The sequence below is a fragment of the Thamnophis elegans genome, chromosome Z (assembly GCF_009769535.1).
Source record: "Thamnophis elegans isolate rThaEle1 chromosome Z, rThaEle1.pri, whole genome shotgun sequence".
In the NCBI taxonomy this organism is placed as follows: domain Eukaryota; kingdom Metazoa; phylum Chordata; class Lepidosauria; order Squamata; family Colubridae; genus Thamnophis; species Thamnophis elegans.
Window position 1 is genome coordinate 91,495,245 of NC_045558.1, and position 23,540 is coordinate 91,518,784.

At 38.2% G+C, this 23,540-nt stretch overlaps 4 protein-coding genes across 7 annotated transcripts in view; 2 read left to right on the forward strand and 2 right to left on the reverse strand.

The window, feature by feature from the left end:
* The window catches only part of GFAP (glial fibrillary acidic protein), a 30,895-nt gene extending 30,006 nt beyond the window's left edge, over positions 1 to 889 (forward strand). The window contains exon 9 of the mRNA XM_032235914.1: positions 848 to 889. Coding sequence (XP_032091805.1) covers positions 848 to 889 — 42 coding nt within the window. The remainder of the gene's footprint in view (positions 1 to 847) is intronic.
* Positions 890 to 5,806: 4,917 nt separating this feature from the next.
* On the reverse strand, positions 5,807 to 7,054 carry FAM187A (family with sequence similarity 187 member A). Its single transcript, XM_032235428.1, has one exon. The coding sequence runs from the start codon at positions 7,052 to 7,054 to the stop codon at positions 5,807 to 5,809; it is 1,248 nt and encodes a 415-aa protein (XP_032091319.1).
* A 7,433-nt stretch (positions 7,055 to 14,487) lies between these two features.
* Positions 14,488 to 21,807, reverse strand: CCDC103 (coiled-coil domain containing 103). Of its 3 annotated transcripts, none has more exons than XM_032237385.1 (4): positions 21,677 to 21,807; positions 16,686 to 16,846; positions 15,656 to 15,788; positions 14,488 to 15,144 (listed from the first exon to the last, which is right to left on the reverse strand). In XM_032237385.1, the coding sequence occupies exons 2-4, from the start codon at positions 16,811 to 16,813 to the stop codon at positions 14,668 to 14,670; spliced, it is 738 nt and encodes a 245-aa protein (XP_032093276.1). In that variant the 5' UTR covers positions 16,814 to 16,846; positions 21,677 to 21,807; the 3' UTR covers positions 14,488 to 14,667. The 3 variants fall into 3 exon arrangements, with proteins under 3 accessions (XP_032093276.1, XP_032093278.1, XP_032093277.1); XM_032237387.1 differs by having other exon boundaries at positions 16,686 to 16,831; positions 21,677 to 21,799; XM_032237386.1 differs by lacking the exon at positions 21,677 to 21,807 and having other exon boundaries at positions 16,686 to 17,398.
* Positions 21,808 to 22,051: 244 nt separating this feature from the next.
* EFTUD2 (elongation factor Tu GTP binding domain containing 2) overlaps positions 22,052 to 23,540 on the forward strand; it is a 31,445-nt gene continuing 29,956 nt past the window's right edge. Inside the window, exons 1-2 of one of the 2 annotated variants that reach the window (XM_032237010.1) lie at positions 22,052 to 22,130; positions 23,140 to 23,254. In XM_032237010.1, coding sequence (XP_032092901.1) covers positions 23,150 to 23,254 — 105 coding nt within the window. In that variant the 5' untranslated portion in view covers positions 22,052 to 22,130; positions 23,140 to 23,149. Of the gene's footprint in view, positions 22,131 to 23,136; positions 23,255 to 23,540 lie in introns of both variants that reach the window. The other variant, XM_032237011.1, reaches the window with a different exon arrangement.

The following is a 23,540-nucleotide window of genomic DNA, read 5'->3' on the forward strand; positions in this document are numbered from 1 at the left end:
AATGTGATGAGATCTTATCCACCAAGATTCACATTTACTTTTTTAAAAAGCCAAACAAATACAACAACAATATAAATAGGCTAAGGGAGATGTCTATTTTATTAGTCTTTTTTCTTAGCTGGAGTTGAGTAGAATCTCAAGTGCCCTCTTGTGCTTATAAAACAGATTGCAGTTGGTTAAAATCTTTCTTAGCTAAAATTTTTGTTTGCATGTGGTTATGTGTCACTTACATGTAGTACCAGTCATTCAGGTGACAGGTACGACATGTTCATACTAGCATGTATATTACAAACCATCAGTTAAATTAATACATGAAGGTATTATTGCAATAAGAAGAGCTGAAAGATGGATTAATTGCTTAATTTTTAGTATTAAGATAAAAATGAGTGAAAACCAAATGTTTGAAGGGCTGTCATAGGGAAGAGGGTGTCAGTTTATTTTTCAAGCATCTGAGGGCAGGGCAGGAACAATTGGGTGGAAGCTAGTCAGTGCGAGATTCAATCTAGAACTAAGGAGAAACTTCCTGAAAGTGAGAACAATTATTCAATGGAACAACTTGCCTCCCAGAGTTGTAGAAGTTCTATCGCTGATGGAGACTGCAGGACCATTTGTCTGGGATGGAATAACGTTGTCTGCCTTGTAAAAGGAGTTGGGTTAAAAGATCTCCAAGGTCAAAGATTCTATGATTCTATATTTTAAACTCTATTTATTGGTAGAGAATTATTGGTAGAGAACTATGGTATTTTGATTTTTTTTTTAAAAAGAATGCAAAATGAAGCATGTCTGAACAAAATGTTGCAATTAACACCAACTAATATAACTTCCACACTCTCTCCAAACATTGTAGGTGATCAAGGAGTCCACCCAAGAACAGAAGGAAGTAGCATGAAGTAAGAACCAGTACATGGAAGAATTTTTCTAGCTTAGGATGCTAAGAGAGCTTTGCATCCTTCTAGTCTTCAACCTTGGCACAGAAACAGTTTTGGATCTGCAGCAACCATTGAAAATAAGAAATATGCAAATTTAATCACCATGCCAGAAAATAACCAAATAACTCAGTAGCTGGTGCTTCAGCTGACTATAATGGCTTTTTTGAGTTTATTTTTATCTTCAATATTTCTCGTGCAGTGCCCTTTGGAGTACCCCAAATAGCACAGTATTTAGACCTGGCTATACTGGTCATCCTCAACTTACAACAGTTCACTTAGTGACCGTTCAAAGTTACAACGGCACTAAAAAGTGAGATTTAACTGTTTTTCACACTTACAACCATTACAGCATCCCGATAATCATGGGATCAAAATTTAGACTCTTGGCAACAGACTCACATTTATGATGGTTGAAGTGTCCCAGGGTCATGTGATCCCTTTTGGTGACCTTCTGACCAGCAAAGTCAATGGAGAAGCCAGATTCACTTAACAACTGTGTTATTAATTTAAGAATTGCCATGATTCACTTAACAAATATGGCAAGTAAAATGGGGCAAAATTCACTTAACAAATCTCACCAACAGAAAGCTCAATTGTAATCATAAGTCAAGGACTACATGTATTTTGCTAAATAATTGTTCTGGGCTGGCTTGTTAACAGCTATAACTTGATGTTTCTCATTAGAACCAATAAATGAATAGGAATTATGTTACTGCTGAAACTGCTGGTTATGTTTATGTGTGAAAATAATTGACCTAAAGGGAGTATAAATTAGAAGTCAGCTTTTTTACTGAAGATATATGTCACAGATAGTAAAGGTTAGATGTATTATTTCTTAGTCATTAAATCAAATAGATTACTTGAGGACAAGAGAACTAATGCATGTGGCATACCCACCTTGGATTTTGTGTTGAGATTACTCACATTTTCTGACAAAACATGATTTTACGAAATGTATAACAGACTGAAATTTGGAGGCAAAATATCCTACTATGAGTTTATAATGAAAATAATTCATGAGGAAGTTTTAGTTCCTTTTCTAGGAAAAATATGCAAAGATTTCCAAGGGCTTCTTGTACCTTTGCAAGAGGGAATCCTGGTCAGCAGGAGACAAGTTTTATTTTAAAATAATAATTCCAGTTGTGGTTTGCTTACTTCAGATAATATAGAATTTATTTATTTGTTATAATTACATGTGGACATTCTTCCAAGAGCACAAGGAACTTGCAACAGAAACTCCTTTCTCTTTTAAAATTATCACTCATGAATAAGTGATTAATATTTTACTTACATCCATTAATCTTGCATTTTTCCCTCATAGCAATTCATTTGGTTCACCTTTGACTGCTATATACTTTGGGGGAAATTCCAGTAAAATCTAAGTAGTGGCTAAAATTTGTTTCCTATAGTATGTATGCCTTCTCTCTATTATCCTGTGTACTGGTTTACTGGTTATGATGGATAGCAGTTTCCAAATTAGATAAATCTGTTCCATGTTTCATTAATGTATGGAAATGACTGAACGTATATGGTGAACATGTAGAGGTCTCAAACTCTTTCTCCTAGAAAGCCTATTAGTCTATATGTCTTAGCTCAACCTCCCTCTTTGGAGTAGTGCTTGGAAAAATAAGAGGAAAATGAGGAAAAAATTGAAATGTGTCTGTAGCACTAAGGAATGAAGCCCTTCTTCCTTTTCCTCTTTGAGAGAAATCAATCTCACAAAGGAGAATTAAATAAATTTTTATTTTTATTTTTAAAAGGGGGGGAATATAAAAATACTGTTTCAGTTTTAAGAACTCCCACGCAAAAATACGTGAAAAGGGAAATATAGGATTGTTCAAATCACAGATCCTGACTTTAAAAAATTCCCCATAGGAAAAAAGGGGAGGGGAATATATAGCTATGTGCGTATCAAAAGATGTTTTTCTATTCCTATTTTAGAGACCTCTTTGCTGTAAAGAGATTCCAAGTTGTATAATACAATCACTGATCTTATACAAAGAAAATAAATAACACCACCCCCATAAAACTTTTTGGCTTTGGCTCAGATAAGACTGTAATGTAAAATTTCTAGATAAAAAATAACTGCACCTATTATTTTAAAAATCACAATTTCTCTGTTTTAATTGTTCCTTGATTTCCCTCCACTCAGTTAATTTTAAAATAGTTAGAGAAATGGAACAAGTTCCTTTTCTGTTCTTAGCCTTAGTTCTCAATCACTTTCTTCCCTGATCCTTGCAGTTATCCAGGAGAGTCAAAACTGGAGAGAAGTACCTGTTGAACATGAACAAAAAGCATCTCTCCTGTGCAGGTTCATATGGGTTTAAATCCAGATGCCGGCTGACAGTAAATGTAAAATGAAATTGCCTTCCCATTAGCTCCAACTGATAGCCCATGTTTTCTTTTAAGAAATTAAGATATTAGATGATCCTAACCCTGACCTTACCATTATTTTATCCAAGCAATCTTGTGCTGTAGATTATGTTGAAAGATACTGACCAAACTAAGAATTTGTAACTGTATCTCATTTATAATTATTATAAATAATTAGAAAGCATTAAAACTTCACTGAATGCTGATTTCTTATAGCTTTTAGTATCTTCTAAATTGATGGTCCTGTGATTTATATTCAGTAAATTGTATGTGTTATGATCCAAGTAAAAAGAGGACATAGCTGCATTCCTCTGAGTGCTACTAGCCATTTGACTCTAGGCGGATGGTGTGCAGTGGATGACAAGAAGTGATGGGAGAAACATCAAAAGACAAAGTGGCAGAAGAGAGGAAGATACAGGAGGAAAGGTTAGGTATTCACGAAGGGAAGTGACAAGATGCCTATAAGATTAGAGGTTTGGCAGGAAAATGCTTGATAGAATTTCATTTGGCTTAAGTCAATGAAGAAATAAAAATTGGTATGATTGATTTCAAATATTGAAGCAATTGCTCTAAATCAGGGCTAGGCAACCTATGGCAGTTTGAAGCAGTGGTGGTTTGCCAATTTTTTTACTACTGGTTTGGGTGCACATGTGTCTGGGTGGGTGGACAGCGGAGCCTCCCGCCGCCGCTCCTACTGATTCAACTGATCCGGGCCGAACCGGGAGCAACCCACCTCTGCTTTGAAGGTTACTGAATGATGATTTCCAGTTTCCCTAAGAATTCTGGCTAAAGCCTACCCTAGCCATAAATAACAGTTCACTCTGTACTGAAGACTCACAGGGTTATTCTTTGTCATTGCTTCAGCTTAAAGCAAAACAGAATTCAGTTGCAGAGCAGAAAAGATACAAGTAAGCCAGTAACAGAAGTTAGGATTTCCCAAGATGGGTTGACTAGGAAAGAAGGAGGAAGGCAACTAGTCTTTCACAGAGCATGCCTATAAGAAGCATTGAGGCAACTTAAAAAACAACAACACTAAATGAACACAATTTGAGGGGGAAAGGATTTTGAAGAGCGACTGGGTTTTTCCACCCATTATATCAGTTATATGTTCAAGCATAATTTTAAAACATCAGCCTGCTTAATGAAATAACACATAAATCTAGAGACATAAATTTCTTATATTATCAGTTTAGATGGCCATATGAACACTGTCACTTATCTATTGTTAAACAAATGTTACTAATTGCATTTTTCACTTTTGAATCCATTCCCTGGGTTACATGCACTTATGCATGGACTACATGACTAGTTGTTGTTGTTTTTAATGGTACTTTGGAAAAGAATACTGAATGATGTTTATGCATAATCTCTTCTTTTCTCCTATGTTTAAATTAGTAGCTGTGACTATGAAAGAAATGGCATAACCTTTATTTTTCTTTTAAAAAATAAAAGTAGGGAATATGATAGCTCATCATTTTTCACCATAAAGAGTTACACACAACTCACCTATTTTCCAGCAAAACTAGCTGTACGAACACTAGCATATATACATGATTAAACTTTATGACTATTTAATATGTTGGATGTATTCCTTTTAGAACCACTATGCCAAAATATTTTGTAAGTTCCATACTCTGCTTTGTATCCACATAAACATGCTTGCATATTTATACTAATAGATTAACTTCTAACTATAGTTTTACAGAAGACTGTATGTAAATGCTTAATAGAAACTAAAAGTATAATGAGGCCATAGCAATGTCATTGTTTAAAATTGCAAACTTGTTTATTATTGTATTTCTTTTACAATTAAACATTACATCAAAAAATTACTTTAGATTTTCACTGCTTATTCTGTTTCTTTATTAGATATTCTCCAAATAATTCTTATAGTGGCTTGCAAAGAAACAAAAAATATATATAAAAACATGTACACAAACAAAATACAGAAGTTTCTTTTAAGATAAAAGATGCAAAAAATAGTTTGTTACATCAATTAAACTAGATAAGAAATGAACTACACATCTACTTTCAACTGTTAACAGAGTAATTGCCCTAAGTGTGACGGCTACAGATTTGTGATACATGTATAATGTTCAAGTATATTCGAACCTGTACTAATCCAGCAACAGGAATTTCAGACTGACAGTGCTCAATTAACTATTTTCTGGATTTTTCACAATACATATGGAATTTAAATTGATTTACTAATTGGGGTATTATTATGGCAGAGAATTCTACAATTAAAATAACCGTTCATATTGCCATATAATGAAAACAATGTTAGTGTCCCTGCCTTCTGTTAACAGTTGCTTACTCATTGTATATTAGCTCTCATATTTAAGAAAGCTGATTGACTAAAATTTATTTTCAGTGAGAGTTGCACTGTGTTCTTAAACTGAAATAATTAATAAATACACAATTGCTCAATTAATTATCAAATTAGTTGTCAGACAAATCATCATCATCACTTATTAGACCATTATAGTCATTTTCTTGAGATGCTATTCCATATCTGTACATTTAAACACGTAGAGGCAACAGCGAACAATGTGAATGATGATAAAGAAGATGGTGATGAGCACATAGCTTGTGATAATAGCCTTAATAGCATACTGAGTTTCAGGATCATCAAAGCTTCGTCTGTGGCGACTTTCATATACTACAGATAGCCGGAATCCAGCAACTATTTCTCCTTCTCGCCAGCAGTAATAAATACCTTTGTCATTCTTCTGGGTAAAACGAATGTGGAGATGATTTCCATGGTCAATGAAGATCCTCATGGTCTTATTAACCCCAGTGAGAAACCTACTGAGATATAATCGTGTTGAATCTTTATCCCAGGCAACAGCGTGCTCTGGCCTAGCACCAGGGCAAGAAATGATCAATCCTCTGCCAAGGGACTGCCTGTGGAATTGAATAGGGATGTTGGAAACCCAAGGTTTTTCTCCAAGCTTTGAGATAATATTTGAAATGGGTGCTTCTCCTTCATTTGAAGATGTCTTCCCCTTACAAGATACCATGCAACTTCGTATTACAACTTCAGGTTTTCTCATCTGAATACCATAAAATAAATTCTTTGGGATTGACTTTGAGCCACAAGATGCCACCTCTTCTATACTGGTATGGTACCGCCTGAACAGAGAAGAACTCTTTACATAGCAAAGCCCAATTCTCCGTTGTTCACCCCTAACATCACAGCGGTTGCATTTAGTCCAGTCCCAGAAAATTGTGAGGACCGTGAAATTTGTTTCATGGAGGTCATTCTGTGGATGCTGTCCCTCATCTGCAAAGACAACAGCTATTCTCCTTGAAGGCTGTACATCTATATCATAACCATAGAAGAAATCACCTTTCTTTGTACCACAAATATAATGCCCTGAATCTTCCACTTGAATCCGGAAAACAATGAGACTGAACATCCTAATGCTGAAACGACGAAGCATGTCACTGCCTATCTTGATGTGGCGTGAATCTATTATCAAAGTGCCATCAAAATCTGTCAGCACCTTAGTTTGCTGACTGCCCATGCTTTTTTGAAAATACCAAACTACAGAAGTTATTTCCTCTGGCTTACATTTACAGGGCAATTCAAAACTCATATCAGCCAAGTAAGCAGCATTCTCAAACATCAAGAAAGCTGGGCAAGGATTCTTCTTGAACACATCTTCTTTTTCCATTATAGCAAAGGCATGAAGAACATCAGCAATGCCAAATACCATAGCTATAACAGCCCATCCTGATGACATCATTTTATAGCTGTTCATATATTACCCAACAGTTTCCACATTCTATAAAAGAGGCTAATTACAAATTCTGGAGTTTACATTTTAACAATGCATATCAATGAAGAAAGCCTTCATTCTAGAATTGCTGGTGTTGTTCCAATTCTTTCAGAGTGGACTTGTTAGCAATGTGTATCATATAGTATATATTACACTTTCATAAGAAATAAAGACTCTGGAATTACTTGTGTTAGTTCTAGAATGCCAACTAAGTTCTGATACGGACAAAACTAAGTCCTTGAGAACCATTATGACTGATTGTATAAATGAAGCTGTCTCATAATCAGAAAACCTAGGACTACATTTTGTTTTTGTTAGAGATTTTCAGACTGTACTGCCATTTCTGTAGCATAATTACTGCAATGTAAAAAATATTTCCTATCATCTTAATAAAAAAATCAGTTATGTAATTCTTTAAATGAATTTAATGCAATTGAGGAACAAAAAGCATTTTCCCATTTACACCTAAGGTAAACTACAATATTAACATACCCGGCAACCTGTTTTGTTTTTGTGTTTTGTCAGCTATTCATGGCAAATATTCGTCTTATTTCCAGTCTACCAGCCTATGACTGAAAGGATATCATAAGGCATTATTCGTTTTACTATTGCAATGTTAAAGACTGTATCCATTATGCTGAAAGTGATGGTGGATGGGATCAGAGAGGTGCTGATTGGTATTTCAGGCTGATATCCATATGCATGTTCCCCTTCAAGTTCCCCAGAACTGATCATCTGACAGAATTGCATAATAGTCTTCGACTGCTCAATCATCAATTATTTCATTAACTGTTTCATTTTACCAAGATTTAATGTAATATATTAAATAATTTTTGGGAAGAAGACTTAATTAAACATTCTTTCCTTCCAACTATCTACCTCCCCACCCCATTATTTATGATATTTTACTACTATAGTATACTCTAAATAGAACTTCATAACATATCAAGTTATATAGTTAAGAGTTAATCACCATTAAGATGAATTAAAACAGTTGTGATGTAGATAGCCTTTTGATGGCTGAAGCTTATACAATGTATTTTGTGGAACACCAACCGATCTAGAGATTGGGACAATGATACAAGTGAATCTGAAAGAATCATGTTGTTGTTGTTTTTGCTTTAAGTATGAGTATTATAATTTGAATTGGAACCAAAACCTGCCTAAATAGCTCTGAGGAAAGTCCAAGGCACTTCTGAACTAGATAAAAAACATATGCACTTTGGCATAATATAATATTCCTCTTACAGCTCATTTGCTTATGTTCAAATGACAATGCTAAGCCCCCAAATCTGATCTTCTTGGTTGAAGCACAGATGTGGTGTTATGCTGCTTTCTACTACTTTCACATTAATTTCTTTTTATACTGCTGTTTCTACGTCAGTGTGCCCAAGATGATACAAATCCAAACAATTTGATCACTTAATAATAGCAAATTTCTTGACAATGCATAGTTTGCATATTGATCTTTAATAAACTAATGAAGATGAATGAAAATGAAGAGCTATAGGCACTCTCAGCTTGCTAAGGCCTCTCAGATATATGTGGCATCTCTGATGGGAAGGATGAAAGAGAATACATAGGGTAAAGATTAAGTACTGTATAAGTTCTAGGTATAGGACAGTTCCATCTAATAACATGATCCAAAACAACTTTAAATTTCTTCTCCAATGTTTTATTGCTTTGTTGAGAATAACAGTTTTTTTAAAATTTTCTCTATCAAGAGTAAGTTAGTTGAAATTCCAACTAATATACAGTAGTATCAAGTTAATATTACCCTAGAGATGCAATACTATTTTTGCTATAACAGAATGTGTCAGAATATTGCAGATACTCAAAAGCTTACTTCCAAACTGTTCACTGGATTATTGCTATGGTGAGTACCTAGAAATAGAGCAGACAAGCAATCTATCATACTTTTGTCACTGAAATTGTGTAGCTGTAAATAATTTTTTTTTTAGTATTGTATAAATCTTTATTACAGTCAAAGACCAGCAATACACATTACTTTTCACAATATGTTAAAAAGTATTGACATTAAAATATAATTAAAAAGTATTGACATTAAAAGTGGATAATAACATACATGTTCTCAAATTGTTTGAGTCACTCCCTGATTTACCTGGGTGAAAAGCCGGTAAGTAAGGGAGTAAATACAATGGTCCAGAAATTGTTAGAGATATGTTCAAATAATTGGTACAAGATGACAACTATACTTCTGTAACTAGTTTTTTTCTTGTGGACATTGCAGCAACACAGAATTTTGCCACTGCATACGTGGTAGCCGGGTTTGTGTCCTGGAGGAGAAAGCCTACATAAAAATTGTCTGCCCTCCCTGGCAATCTCTCTAATAAGGGGATAATATGTGCAGACCTACAAACTCTGTATAGCTCACAGTGTAATAGAACATGGGAGATATCTTCAACTTCTCCTTTACCACATATACAAACCTGTTCTGCTATTGGTGTTCTCTTATACCTGCCCTTGAGGAGTGCTGAGGGAAGAATGTTAAATCTGGCTCTGAAGAAAGCTATTCTTTGTTTTGGGAAAATCAGGTCATTTAGATTTCTTGCCGATTCCCACACTCCTGTTTGATTCTGTCCCTACTGTGGAGAGGCAACCTATTTAGTTCTTCTTGGAACTCCATATCCTTCATTCTATTGATTACTAATTGCTTTGCTTGATCAAAGCCTAGAGACATTAAGAATACTGGTGAGAGCCCGTAAGAGCCCAGCTTGTGATCAATTGCCTGTTTCCAGGGGGAGGGGAAGTTGTCAGTCAACACTAGTGGGGACAGTCCCTCTGGAAAGAAATGCATTTTAAACCAATGAATGATCATCATCTTCCAGGCTCTTACCTGAATTTGAGGCATGCCTTAACTGGGCATTTGAAGTTCCTTTGGGTGCCGCTAAGATTGCTCACAGGAATTTGGTTTGTATGGTTTCTAGCAAGTCTTTCTTTGCATGGATTCCTGTTTCTGCCCCATATAGAATTTGTGCCAATGGTTTGGCCTCAAAAAGTTTTAAGGGAGGACTTCCTGGGGGCGTGGCCTGTTGCCGAGGAGGGCTCCACCGAGCTCCTCAGAGATCTGGTCTGTATATCTAAATAAGATCATAGATAGCACCCCTTTTTGGCAAAAAAAAGGGGCAGGGAGTTGCTCTGTAGGTGAGGGTCTATTCGGAAGCCACAGCCTTTTTCTCTTTTTGGCTGTGGATAAAGATTAGATCCAGCCGGAGCGGAGCTTTTATCTCCAGCCATTTCTTCTCAGCTGCCTTTTTTTTTGGCAGCCCCAGACAGGCTAGCCCCCCCCAGGACAAAACAAAGTTTTTTCAAGATAGAATTGATACGGGCGGGTCCCACCCCTGTGAGATTTATGCTTTTATTACTATCTTAAATACCAGCACCATTTGTTAGAGACTTCTTTGTCTAATTGGACTTCAAAATGGCGATTTCTCTCCGTGGATGATTGATACTGGATGTACTTAGCCGGTTTTACCTCCCTGCAGACCGCTCCTTAACAAAATAAACTCTTCTTCTTTGGGAATAGAGGGGAGCAAAGCGCTGCTTACTTGTTTATTTATGATGGCACCCAGGTCAAAGAAGCGTCTTGCTACAAATGTGTCTAAAGAATTTAAAGATTTTTTACTGGAACCACAGCCTTTGTCTCCTATGCCCTCTACTGGAGAATTTTTAACACAGGAATATTTCTTTAAAATGTTTAATGCTTTTAAACAAGAAATTAAGGGATTTGTATTGGAACTTTATGATGAGTTAAAGTCTAAAGTTAATCAAATGAAGGCGAACACGTTTGTAGCCGTGTCTGCCCTGTCAGATTACTCTGCTGAAATAGAGAACAAATTGGAAAGTTTGAAGAAGGCTAATTTTAATTTGACTACCAATATTCAAATTTTACAACAAAAAATTACAGACACTGAAAATCAGCTTATGATGATAAATCTTAATAGGAAGGCATTTGCAATAAGAGTTAGAGGATTCCATGAAAAGGAGCAAGAGAATTTGAAACAGACATTTGCTGAAGCCTTCAGCCATGCGGTGGGAAGTCCGGGACTTAACTTTGATTGGCAGATTCGGAAAATCTATCGCCAGAACTCATTGATAGCGGAACAGCGACAGCTCCCGAGGGATATAATTATATATTTTTCTACAAAAGAATCTAGAAATGCGATTGTGCAAAAGTTTCATAATAACAGTCTTCAAGTTGATGGCCAAAACCTGATTGTCTTCAAAGATATTCCTTTCCAGATCCTGAAAGCAAGAAGGGACTACACCTTTTTAACTAAGGAGCTTAGGAGTCAACAGATTCGATACAGATGGGAGGCCCCTGCCGGTATCACGGTTACATTTGAGAATCAAAGATTTCGTCTTAACTCTGTTTCGGAGGCTCAAGATTTCTATTGCAGGATTCTGAAGGCGGGACTCCCTGACTTGCTTGGAAGAGAGGAGAGACAAGCGGAAGGAGAAGGCAAACGGCAGGCCATGTGGTTGCAAGATGGAGGGGGTAGCCTTCCCTCCCTCGGAGAAGCAGAAAAACGGAGATTGAGAATTTAGACATTTCAAAATATTTGTCAAAGTTGAGGACTGAATGGGGGTTTGAGACCTCTCTCCGGTAGAAAAAGCGGACTATTTCTTATTAGAAGGGAAAGCTGGGTGAAACTACTTTGAGCTAGATTTTAAATTAACGTTAGCATAAATTTGATAGTGGTAAACATCTGACAAGCAAGGGATGAGGGTAAAATATATGTGGAATGATTTACGTTGTTTAAAGCTTATTAGAACAGAAAGTCGGTTGGGATTATCTTAAGATAAGTGTAAAAAGAATGCGGAATGACTTATGTTGTTTAAACTTTGTTAGAAGGGACTACTTTAAAACAGAAGGTTAACTGACTCTTGCTGAAAGTATTATTTGAATATGTGGAATGATCCATGCTATTTAACTTTTATTAGAAGGGAAAGTTGGTTGAAATTGCTTTGAGTTAGATTTTAAATAAATGCTAGTATAAATTTGATAGTGGTAAATATCTGATAAGTAAGGGATGAGGGTAAAATGCATGTGGAATGAACTACGTTATTTAAATCCTATTAGAAGAGAAAGTCGGTTGGAATTATCTTAAGATAGAAATTGATTTCTGTGTAAAGTAATATTTGATCTACGCTGCTTAATTTTACTAAGAAGGGGAAGCTTGGCTAGATCATTTTGAATTACTGTTTGAAAAGGAAGTTAAGAAAGATCATTTACGCTGTTTAAATTTTACTAGAAGGGAAAGTTTGACTACTCTTCTGTAAAGTCATATTTGAATATGTGGCATGAATCACGTTGCTTAAATTTTATCGGAAGGGATTATGAGGTTTAGGAAGAGGAACGGGAGAGTCTACAGAAGGTTGGGGTAAATAGCAAAGAAGTAAGAGACGAGAATAAAATATAGATAGAATGATTTATACTATCTAAGCATAGATAAAGATGGGGGGCTGAGATCAACATAAAGAGTGGTTTCTTTTTTTTTTCTTTTTTTTTCTTTTCTCTTTTCTTTTCTCTCTTCTTTTTTTTTCTGGCTTTCCTTCTTTTGACATATTACTTTTATTTTTTAATCCATATGTATACAAGATATTTTAGACAGAAGGTAGTGCCAGGTGTGGGCCCTGGGAAGTCGGGAGGATTAGGGATGGGGATTTGTGGGGGTGGGGGGGTGGGGGGGTGTTAATATAGTCTTAATAAGAACAAGAATGTATTTATATACGGTGGTTCTTTTTTTTTTTTTTTCTTTTTTTTTCTTTTTTTTCCTTTTTTCCTTGGTTCATTTTCAGATCAAACAACACTTGAATAAAGGCATACACCAAGGAGGGAGGTAGAGGGACAGAAGAGGGAGAAGTAAGGAAGGAGTAAGGGGAATGTAAGGAGGGTATCTGGGGAGTAAGGGGAGAAGGAAGGTTTGAGGGGAAAGGGAAGTAGGAGGGGAGTGTTAGAGGGAGAAAGGAAAGTTGGAGGGGCTAGATGGGGTGTATGGAGGATGGAAGGGTTAGGTGGGGTTGTGAATGATGAGTTGTGTTTCCTTTTTATTTGTTCGTTTTGTTCCCCCCCCCTTTTTTTCTTTTTTTTTTCTTTTCTTTTAGTAAATACCCTGTATATAAGTGACTGCAAATGGAATGTGAAAAATGAATAAAATATATTTAAAAAAAAAAAAAGTTTTAAGGGAGCAGGTACTAACTGACCTCTGCCTGTGTAAAAGAAGTGTTTAATTGCATTTAAGGACCTATTGGCTGCTTGCAATGTATGATCCTGGTGTGCCTTTCATGTCCCTTGCAAGTGGAAAACCACCCCAAGATATCTAAATGTTCTAACCTGTTCCAAACTATGTCCTTCTATTTTCCAGGGGTATTGGCTAGGTCTTTTAGCAAAAACTAAAAATTTTGATTTATCAAAGTTAAAGCTTGTTTTGCCTGCAATAGCCGAGTGTTGCCCTAATTGCTCTCTTCAGTCCTATAGGTGGTTTGTGAAATAATAGCGGCATCATCAGCATACAAGAGAATTGGAATCTTGCGTTGTGCTAGATTAGGAGGATGGAAATTACAGTTCTGTAAGAGGTCAATCAGGGGATTAATATAGAAGTTAAAGAGGGAGAGGGACAGGATGCAACTGTACCCCTTTTTGTACCTTTAAACTCTCTTTGGGATTGCATGTCACTTTCAAGGTGGAATTTGCATACAATTTTTGTATGAGGAATTGGCGGTGTTTATTGGTAGTGGTGCATTTTAATTTCTCCCAGAGGGTGATCCTGGATATTGAATCAAAGGCCTGCTTAAAATCAAGGAAGGCCACAAAAAGAGGATTTTTTTATATGTGCATTTTTGTACTAAATGGTGGAGTACTACAATATGATCCACTCTAGATCTTCCTTCTCTAAAACTGGCTTGTTCATCTTTGATTATCCCCCCTGAAATTAGCCAATCCTGAAGTTTATAGTTTAGGTGTTTGGCATATAGTTTACTAATAACGCTCAGAAGACTAATGGGTCTATAATTGCCTAGGTCATTTCTATTACCTTTTTAATAAATTGGTATGATAATTGCTGCTCCCCAATCTCTTGGCATATGGCCTGTTTTATCTATAAATGTAAACATTCAGGTTCTTCAATGTGAATTAAAAATCCTTCGCTCTGATTTCAGCTGCGTTGCTTGCTATGCTTACCTATTAGTCAAAAAAGCCTCTATATAAATATACTCAAAGAGCCAACATCCAAGTTGTCAGTAGTGTCTTTCATACTTCAATGACTAAGCCTTCTAACTAAAGCAAAAGATCAATCAAGATGTGTAATAAGAAATATGACAAAAGTACTCCAAAATAAATAATGCATACTTTTAAGCTGATAATGGTTTAAGTTCATATAATATTTAATGCAATTGAGACAAAAAGCAAGAAGTGAGCCTCTCTGATTAGGTATCTATTTTTCATATGCTCTTATTTTTCCAATATATACTAAAAGGGCTGATAGGTATGTTTTTAATAGGCATTCTAGTCTTTTTTATATTACAATGTTTCCATCTTTAGTTATTAGTTATTATACTCAAGAATTGATCAAGGAGATTTGGTAAAGGTTCATCAGTTTTAACACTTTTTTTCCAATTCCTTTACCTCCTTGACAATGGATTTGAGTAGCATCTGTACCATCTTCATCTGGAATCTCTTGAATTTCAGAAAAATTGCCAAGGTCATTTTCTATTTTTTGCAATTTTTCAAACAATTGCCTGCAGTTTTCTTTCTCTTTCTCACTAAGGAGTTCAATGTTCAGTCCAAAACGTTTGGTGCCTGATAAATTCTCCAAGATATCCAAGATAAAATTGCAGTCTTTAATGGAAGCATTTTGGTTCAGCACCACTAGAAATTCACCTAAGAGGCCAAAGGCAAGATCTGTTTGGAAGATCCGGCCCAAGTTTTGGGCTCCAAGTTGGAGGAGGAGGAGATAGCGATCCTGATTGTTTTTCATACATCTGCGCCAATCTCTGTAGAACTCTGCAGAAGTCTCAGGCAGGCTTTCTAATTCCTAGAGAGTTTTTTAAAATGACATAGTCTCATTGCCTAGATATTATTGTACTTCCCAACTCCACAATTAATACTTTCTTCATTTTTTAAATATCAATTAATGTTTTATGGAAACTGTAATTTAAACAGGGCTGCTAGAAACAGATTTTTTAAAACAAAAATGGCACAATATATTAATTAATGATGAGCAATCAGAAGTAGAAGAGATCAAAAAGGAAAAAAGCAGAATACAAAAGCATCAACTCTTAAAAATATATCTGCTCCAACTGTATATTTTGGGGTATAATTCTTCAACAAAACAATAAAAATTAGAAAGATGGATAGGATGGATAGGATATAGGACAGGATAGGATAAGATAGAATAATTATTATTCTATAGTATTGTTAGATTTATTCAAATAATGAAAAAAATAATCTTCTAGTTTTAGTTCCTACATAAAAAAATTAAAACATATTTAATTTTAAAAAATATTTGGAGAAACATTTCAGTTCATAGACAGAATTACTCTTACCTGAGGCAAGTCTATCTTACTCTCTTGTTTGTGATTTGCTTTAACTGCACAGGAGTTCCACAACACATTTCTGCCACATTCCATTTTGTCCTTTTTCTCCAGAGGTTTCAAATGGGAGGCTAGAACAATATCTCTGCAGACAGAATGGAGGAAGAGTCTAGAGACATTACAGATAACCATTTAGCCATAGCCACTTGGTTTAAAGCTACTAAATTCTCATTTCATCTAATTATTAAAGAAATAGGAAAGTTGTATCATACATCTTGCCTGGCCTCTTAACTGCTAGTTTATGGGAAAGGCTAATCTACCATATAAAACTATGGATAACTTACAATATGCAATACACAATATGCAATACACAATAGATATTGCAACACGTAAGAGAAAAAATGCAGTAAAGAAAACACCTCTGCTTCTTCAACTTTAACTGGTAACTCTAGCCTCTGCGTTATGTACTCCAATTGTTGTTTGTTTCCCTGATATATTATGCAAAATAGCAGGAAGCAGAGTGATTTAATTGTTATTTGGCTTCTTTCTCTAAGGTATGCAGAAATTAAAATGGAAAGTAATGAAAACTGCACTATGTTGCTAACACATATCACAGAATGAATGTTTTTCCAGTGTTGTAGTACATTTCCTGCATAAGATAAGAGTACTGGATAAGAAAATCTTCTAGATTCTGTTATTAATAGTTAAATTGCTATTCAGTGTGTAAATATATCATCCAATGTTCTACATGCAATGAAATAAAATTAAAGAACTACTCCAGTTTTCTCAGCACCAATAGAACAGAGGGAAGGCAGCTGAAAAAAATCAGTTAGTATGAAAATAAAGCACAATAAATAAATATTGTGCTTTCATCTAGTTCAGGTTTTAAAAATAACCAGACTTACAAAACTTATATTTATTATTAATTTAATTATTATAGGTTCAATAAGTTTGCTAAATTCAAAGCAAATTGCCCTCATAAATAAATGTTTTTATCCATATTCTGCATCAAATCAATAGAGGATTCTAAAAATTAAGAAACCTGAATTCTTCATAAGATGATACTTTCTGATGTACCGCTCGGAATTTAGCCTCATTTTCTCTCTGGTATTTCTCATCTGTGGCAATAGCTTCTTCCAGCTCTTTCTCCAAAGCATGGAAATCAATCATGCCTTCCACTTTGGGAACCTAAGAAGAACACAGCTGACCAATAATTAGATATTTAATTTGTAAAACTAGGTTTCTCTCTCAGATAATTGCATAATAGAAAACGATCAGCTTCTTATGATTATTCTAAACACACCATTGTTTTGTCCAATTTTGCTAAATGATTTCAAATACATAACCTTCAATTTCCATTCGTATAGAATACTGAAGACTCGTTTTATTTACAAATATAGTAGTAAACAGAATAAAACAGTAGCCCTTTGCACTGAGCTACTTTATTTTTAGCAAGATCACAGCTGTAAACTCTTAGTATCTGGAATCAGCCCTCCAAGTCAATCATGTCTTCTTTAATCATTATTTGGTGAACAAGCTATAAGGGATTCATATGCTAAATCAATACTGAACAATCGTCTTCGTTACTTAGCATGATATATATGATTCATCTGATGCCTGCTGGCTGTTCAGATTTTAAGAACTGGCTCCATACTGGTTTTTTGGTACTGTTTTTCTAGTTGTGAAAAGTATTTATTTGTATTATTTGTATTTTACTGGTCTTGTATGCCGCCCACTCCCGAAGGACTCCGGGCGGCTTACAATAAACAGGGGAGGGGGATAAATAGACAAATAGACAAAACAACAATTTAAAATACACAACATTCATAGTTCCCGTGGGGCTGACTATTTCAACAGCCCCCCAGCCTTCCGGAGCAGCCAGGTCTTCGTGGCTTTGCGGAAGGCCAGGAGAGTAGTAAGGGTCCGGATCTCGACGGGGAGCTCGTTCCAAAGGGCTGGAGCTGCAACAGAGAAGGCTCTCCCCTGGGGAGTCGCCAGCCGACATTGGCTGGCAGATGGGATCCGGAGGAGGCCTAATCTGTGCAATCTGATCGGTCTATGGGAGGTAATTGGCAGGAGGCGGTCTCTCAGGTTCCCAGGTCCGATGCCATGTAGGGCTTTATAAGTAACGACTAGCACCTTGAAGCGAGTCCAGAGACTAATAGGTAGCCAGTGCAGCTCGCGGAGGATAGGTGTAATGTGGGTGTACCTGGGTGCACCCACGATCGCTCGCGTGGCTGCGTTCTCGACTAGCTGAAGTCTTTGAACACTCTTCAAGGGCAGCCCCATGTAGAGCGCGTTACAGTAATCCAGTCTTGAGGTCACAAGGGCGTGAGTGACTATCTGAAGGGCCTCCCGATCCAGGTAGGGTCGCAATTGGTGCACCAGGCGAACCTGGGCAAAGGTCCCCCTGGTCACAGCCGACAAATGGTGTTCTAAAGTCAGCTGCGGATCCAGGAGGACTCCCAAATTGCGAACCCTTTCTGAGGGGCGTATAATTTCACCCCCCAGCCTGAGAGATGGAATACTTGGCCAATCTTTGGGAGGGAACATCAATAGCCACTCGGTCTTGTCGGGATTGAGTGCAAGCTTGTTCATACCCATCCAGACCCTGACAGCCTCCAGGCACTGGCACATCACTTCTATTGCTTCACTGAGTTGGCACGGGGCGGACAGATACAACTGCGTATCGTCCGCATATTGGTGGTACTTAATCCCGTGCCGGCGTATGATCTCACCCAGTGGCTTCATGTAGATGTTAAATAGGAGGGGGTACAGGACCGAACCCTGCGGCACCCATAATTGAGGGGCCTTGGGGTCGATCTCTGCCCTCCGACCCACACCGACTGCGACCTGTCCGAGAGGTAGGAGGAGAACCACCAGAGGACGGTGCCTCCCACTCCCACCTCTCGCAACCGTCGCAGAAGGATACCATGGGCGATGGTATCGAAGGCCGCTGAGAGGTGAAGGAGCACAAGGATAGAGGGGTGACCCCTATCAATGGCTCGCCAGAGATCATCGATCAGCGCGACCAAAGCAGTTTCCGTGCTGTAACCAGGCCTGAAACCCGACTGAAAGGGATCCAGATAATCGGTTTCATCCAAGGACCGTCGGAGTTGAGAGGCCACCACTTTCTCAACAACCTTCCCTACAAAGGGCAGGTTGGAGACTGGACGATAGTTGCTCAAAATGGCTGGGTCCAGAGACGGTTTTTTCAGGAGGGGTCTCACCACCGCATCCTTTAGGAGGAGCGGGAAAATTCCCTCTCGGAGAGAGGTGTTAACTATCATCCGGATCCAGCCACGTGTCACCTCCCTGCCGGTCGAGACCAGCCAGGAGGGGCATGGGTCCAGTATACAAGTGGAGGCACTCACCGCTCCCATGGCCTTGTCCACTTCCTCAGGAGAGACAAGTTGAAATTCGATCCATGAAATACGCTCAAGACCTTCCCCCGGTACCTCGGCTGGTACCGTGCAATTGGAGTCCAGCTCTGTCCGAATCCGAGCGACTTTATCCATTAAATACTGAACAAATTCCTCAGCTCTACTTTGTAAAGGGTCATCCGCATCCCTCCCTTTCAAGAGGGAGTGGGTTATTCTAAACAAGGCGGCTGGGCGCGATTCAGCAGGTGCGCACATTTCGCCGCCTGTATTGCCAAGAGATAGGCTCTGATAGGCTCTCATCAGTGCTCGGTCTGACTCAGATTTACTGGCCCTCCAGCGGCGCTCTAGGCATCTCTTTTGGCACTTCATTTCCCGGAGTTCCTTGGTGAACCAAGGGGCCCTCCTGGATCTGCTGCCTCGGAGAGGTCGCAAAGGCGCAATCCGGTTTAGAGCCCCCACCGCCGCTGTATTCCAGGCAGTGACTAAGGACTCCACCGGATTGTGGACGAGAGTGTCAGGTATTTCTCCAAGCGCCGTCTGAAATCCCATAGGGTCCATCAGGCACCTGGGGCGGAACCACTTAATCGGTTCCACCTCCCTACAGTGGGGGATTGGTTTCCGAAAGTCAAGCCTCAGTAGGAAGTGATCAGACCATGACAAGGGCAAGGTCTTAATGCCCTTCAACTCTAGATCACGTCTCCACTGCTCCCAGAGAAATATGAGGTCAAGTGTGTGACCCGCTGAATGAGTCGAACCCCGAATTACTTGGGTCATAGAAGCCATGAACTCCTGCGCCCCGTCAGAGCGTTCACCAAGTGTAGGCAGGTTGAAATCCCCCAGAACCATAAGCCTGGGGAACTCTACCGCCAACTCGGCTACTGACTCGAGGAGCGAGGGGAGGGCTATTGCAACGCTGTTGGGAGGTAGGTACGTTAGCAACAAACCCACTTGACCTCCAAGGTCCAACTTCATCAACAGGGACTCACACTCGACAAGCTCTGGAGCAGGGATCCTACGAGGAACTAAAGACCTTCGGACGATGACAGCCACTCCCCCACCCCTTCCCTCTGGGGTCGCGGCTGATGAAGCACCTGAAATCCTTCTGGGCACATTTCAGTGAGAGGGACTCCTCCCTCCGAGCCCAGCCAGGTTTCAGTAATACATGCCAGGTCTGCCCCCTCATCTAAAATTAGGTCCCGGACGAGGGGAGCTTTGTGAACCACAGACCTGGCATTTAGCAACAACAGCCTGAGACCAGGGCCCTGATAGTTCTCACCATCTGGCCCTGGAGTGGAATTAGCAGGACCGGAAGGAGGGATCTCTGTGACGTAGCGAACCCTCCTTCCCCGGTAATGGCTAGCCCTGAAGTTCCCATCATACCTACCTCTCCCCATAGTGACCGTAATGCTCCGGCCCACCCCCGCATCCGTAGACCCCATATCCCCTCCCACAGCCTCCGCTCCATCCGGCAGGCGATTTATGTCAATCATTCTGGGACGGGAGGTAGGCCTGGGCCCCCTACCACTTCTGCAATAGCACTCAGTGGAGGAGGCACCAGGCTGTACTCCCAATCCTTTCATACATACACAGCCACTCATCCATGCATTCCCCACGTAAGTCAATTAAAACACAAAAAATACAGCAATAATGAAGTTAAAAAGTGGGTACAGACATCAACCAGGCACACCATTCACACCACATTCCTAAAATTTGCGAAGGACTGCGCAAGTGTGATTTAAAATAGTCGATGGTGCGGGGAGGAAAGGGAGAAAATAGTCGATGGTGCGGGGAGGAAAGTATCATTCTCCAACATGGTAATGTGAAAATAAATGAAATGTTGCAGTGATTGCATTTTATGTTCTCTAATAAATATAATACAACGCACACCATCCTCATCATTCTGTGGTTAGTGAATTTATTCAGCAAAATCAGTAAAAATAAACTGACATATAGATATATAGATATATACACACACACACACACACACACACACACACACACATATGCAGGTCTTGGCGTATTCGGGTCTTTTCCCGTGTAAGATTGAGAGTATCTTTTGGCGACGTTTTGACAAGGTCTCACTTGCCATCTTCAGGCTGGTGCCTTCGGCTTCGTGCTTGTGCAAGCAAAAAAAAAAAGCACAAACTGAAGATGGCAACTGGGACCTTGTCAAAACTTCGCCAAAAGATACTCTCAATCTTACACAAGAAAATACCCGAATACGCCAAGACTTGCATACCTGTACCCGTGAAAATCTATGAAAACACATACATACATACACATATATATACATACATGTCAATTCAACCATTATATCCTTGCAAGTAGATTCTGACATATAAGGAATTTGCTATTGAATGTACCCTTCTTATGGGTCATCACCCCCCCCCCTTCCAATCAAGCCTACAGTCTTGGTGTCTGCCTAGATCAGGCACTAACGGAAAGGAAGTACATCAATATAAAATAGTAAGTAGGCAAGCAAGAATATAATCAGCAACTCTCCCAGAAAACAGTAAACAAGCCTGCCCGAATTAATACTCTTTTGGCCACTCCATATTCAGTGGCGAAGGGTTTTACAGGTTTGTGTTTTACTTTACCATCCCATGCATACCCAGCACACAAAAAACTGTTCTCGATTTCTCTCGCTAACCTGGCCGTTACCAAATAGAAGGAAGGGAAGATTTTTTCCACGTTTGTGGAAACGTAGTTCGGTTGTTGTTGTTGTTTTTTAATCCGGCCTAGCCCTCCCCTTTCAATAGTATTTAAGCGTCGATTCGGTTTCCATAGCAACTGGAAAACGAAATGGCGAGATGGACCTATAGAGATCGGGACAGTCTATCATAAACGCCTAATCACAGTCCATGCTTATCAAAAATTTCAATTTTGCTGAGACGGCCCGAAAAGAATCGAAATCGAATCTATAAATCCCTCTAACTCTCCAGCATCAAACATAGGAGAAAAACGTGGAAAATCAATCAGGCTGCTAAATGGACAACTTTATCCGGAGGAAAATGAAGGGGCTTTTTGTGCCACGGTCGCATCGTGCGCCGGCAAGGGAAACGTCTCGAGTAACGCGCGCTTCCTGAGAAGGAGAACAAAAAAAGGTAATCGCACGCGTGCGTTATGATTTCTTGTAAAGCCTTACGATATCTTTTTTAAAATGCTTATTTTTAAAACCAGTAAACGGCCGTTCCACAGTATCTCTCAGTAGTTTTAAAGTACGCGATTTGTTCTTTGAACGAAAGTGCTGGAATTCGAATAAGAGGGTAATATGGCAACGGGTAGAGAGATTTGAGAGATATGGAAGCTAATGGGAAGACAGATTTAGGCATTTTTAAAAACAAGATTGCACTTTCAAATGGTAGAGAATACATGTCTACACATCTTATACAATCTTTAATTGAAACATACATGCCTGGCCTTATTAATTGAGGCATGAAAGAGATTAATATATACATAGTCTTCCTCTGAAGTAAAAAAAAGACTCAACAAGAAAACTATATGCTTGCATTCAGATAGATTAGGTTTGTGGAAAATAAAGCTACAGGTATAAAGATGCATTTCTGATAAGATGCTATTTTTGTTGCCTTTTCTTTTTTCTTTTAACCTATAACAGAAAGCTATCATATTTTAAAATTGGAAGTTTCTGAAAAAGTCACTGTTGAATTAGAACAACTGATTTATAAGAATAATTATTCTTATCCTGAATAAGATGAGTAATGTGATATGATGGTAATTGTGGCTAAAAAGGAGTTGGAGAAATTATACCTGATAATTAAAACTAGGGACAATCATGGAAGGTTGATGAATAAAAAATAGCTCTTGGATTAATACTGGCAAAGGCTACTGAATTGGTAGCTTATAGCTGTTGTGCTGAAAATAAAATGTGAAACTAAAAACAAGGAATAAGCAATTTAGAGTAGTAGTAAATGCAGATAAAGTATCAAGCTTGCAGTAAAACTAAGGTGTTAAGATAAATTGAAAAGTATCCCAATATGAATCTTGCAAGCAGGGGTAAGGCACACTGAATAACTAGCAAAGCAATCAAATATTAAAGTGATATTTTGGGAATACAAACTAGTTCTATTTTAATTATTTATTTTTATATTCAAGACTCAGCAACATGGATACTGACTTATATGATGAATTTGGAAATTATATTGGTCCGGAGCTTGATTCTGATGATGATGATGATGAAATGGGTCGTGAGTCAAAAGATCTTGATGAGGTACTGATCTCATGCTTGTGCTACAAACAACATTCATGTTTAAGATCATCCTTTAGTTTTTTTACAGGCTTCTGTAATTCAGTTTGTGTAATGAACAGATTAACGATTAAGATGTTAATCTTGTTCCTGAGAAAAATGTTAGCCTTAATTTTAAGAGTAGCTGCCGCATGCTACTTTATTGTTTGGCACCATTTTACAAAATATACAATATGCACATATGTTTGCAAGTTATAATTGAATGTAGATATCAGCTCTAAATTCTGTAAGTGGAATTCTATTGCTAATA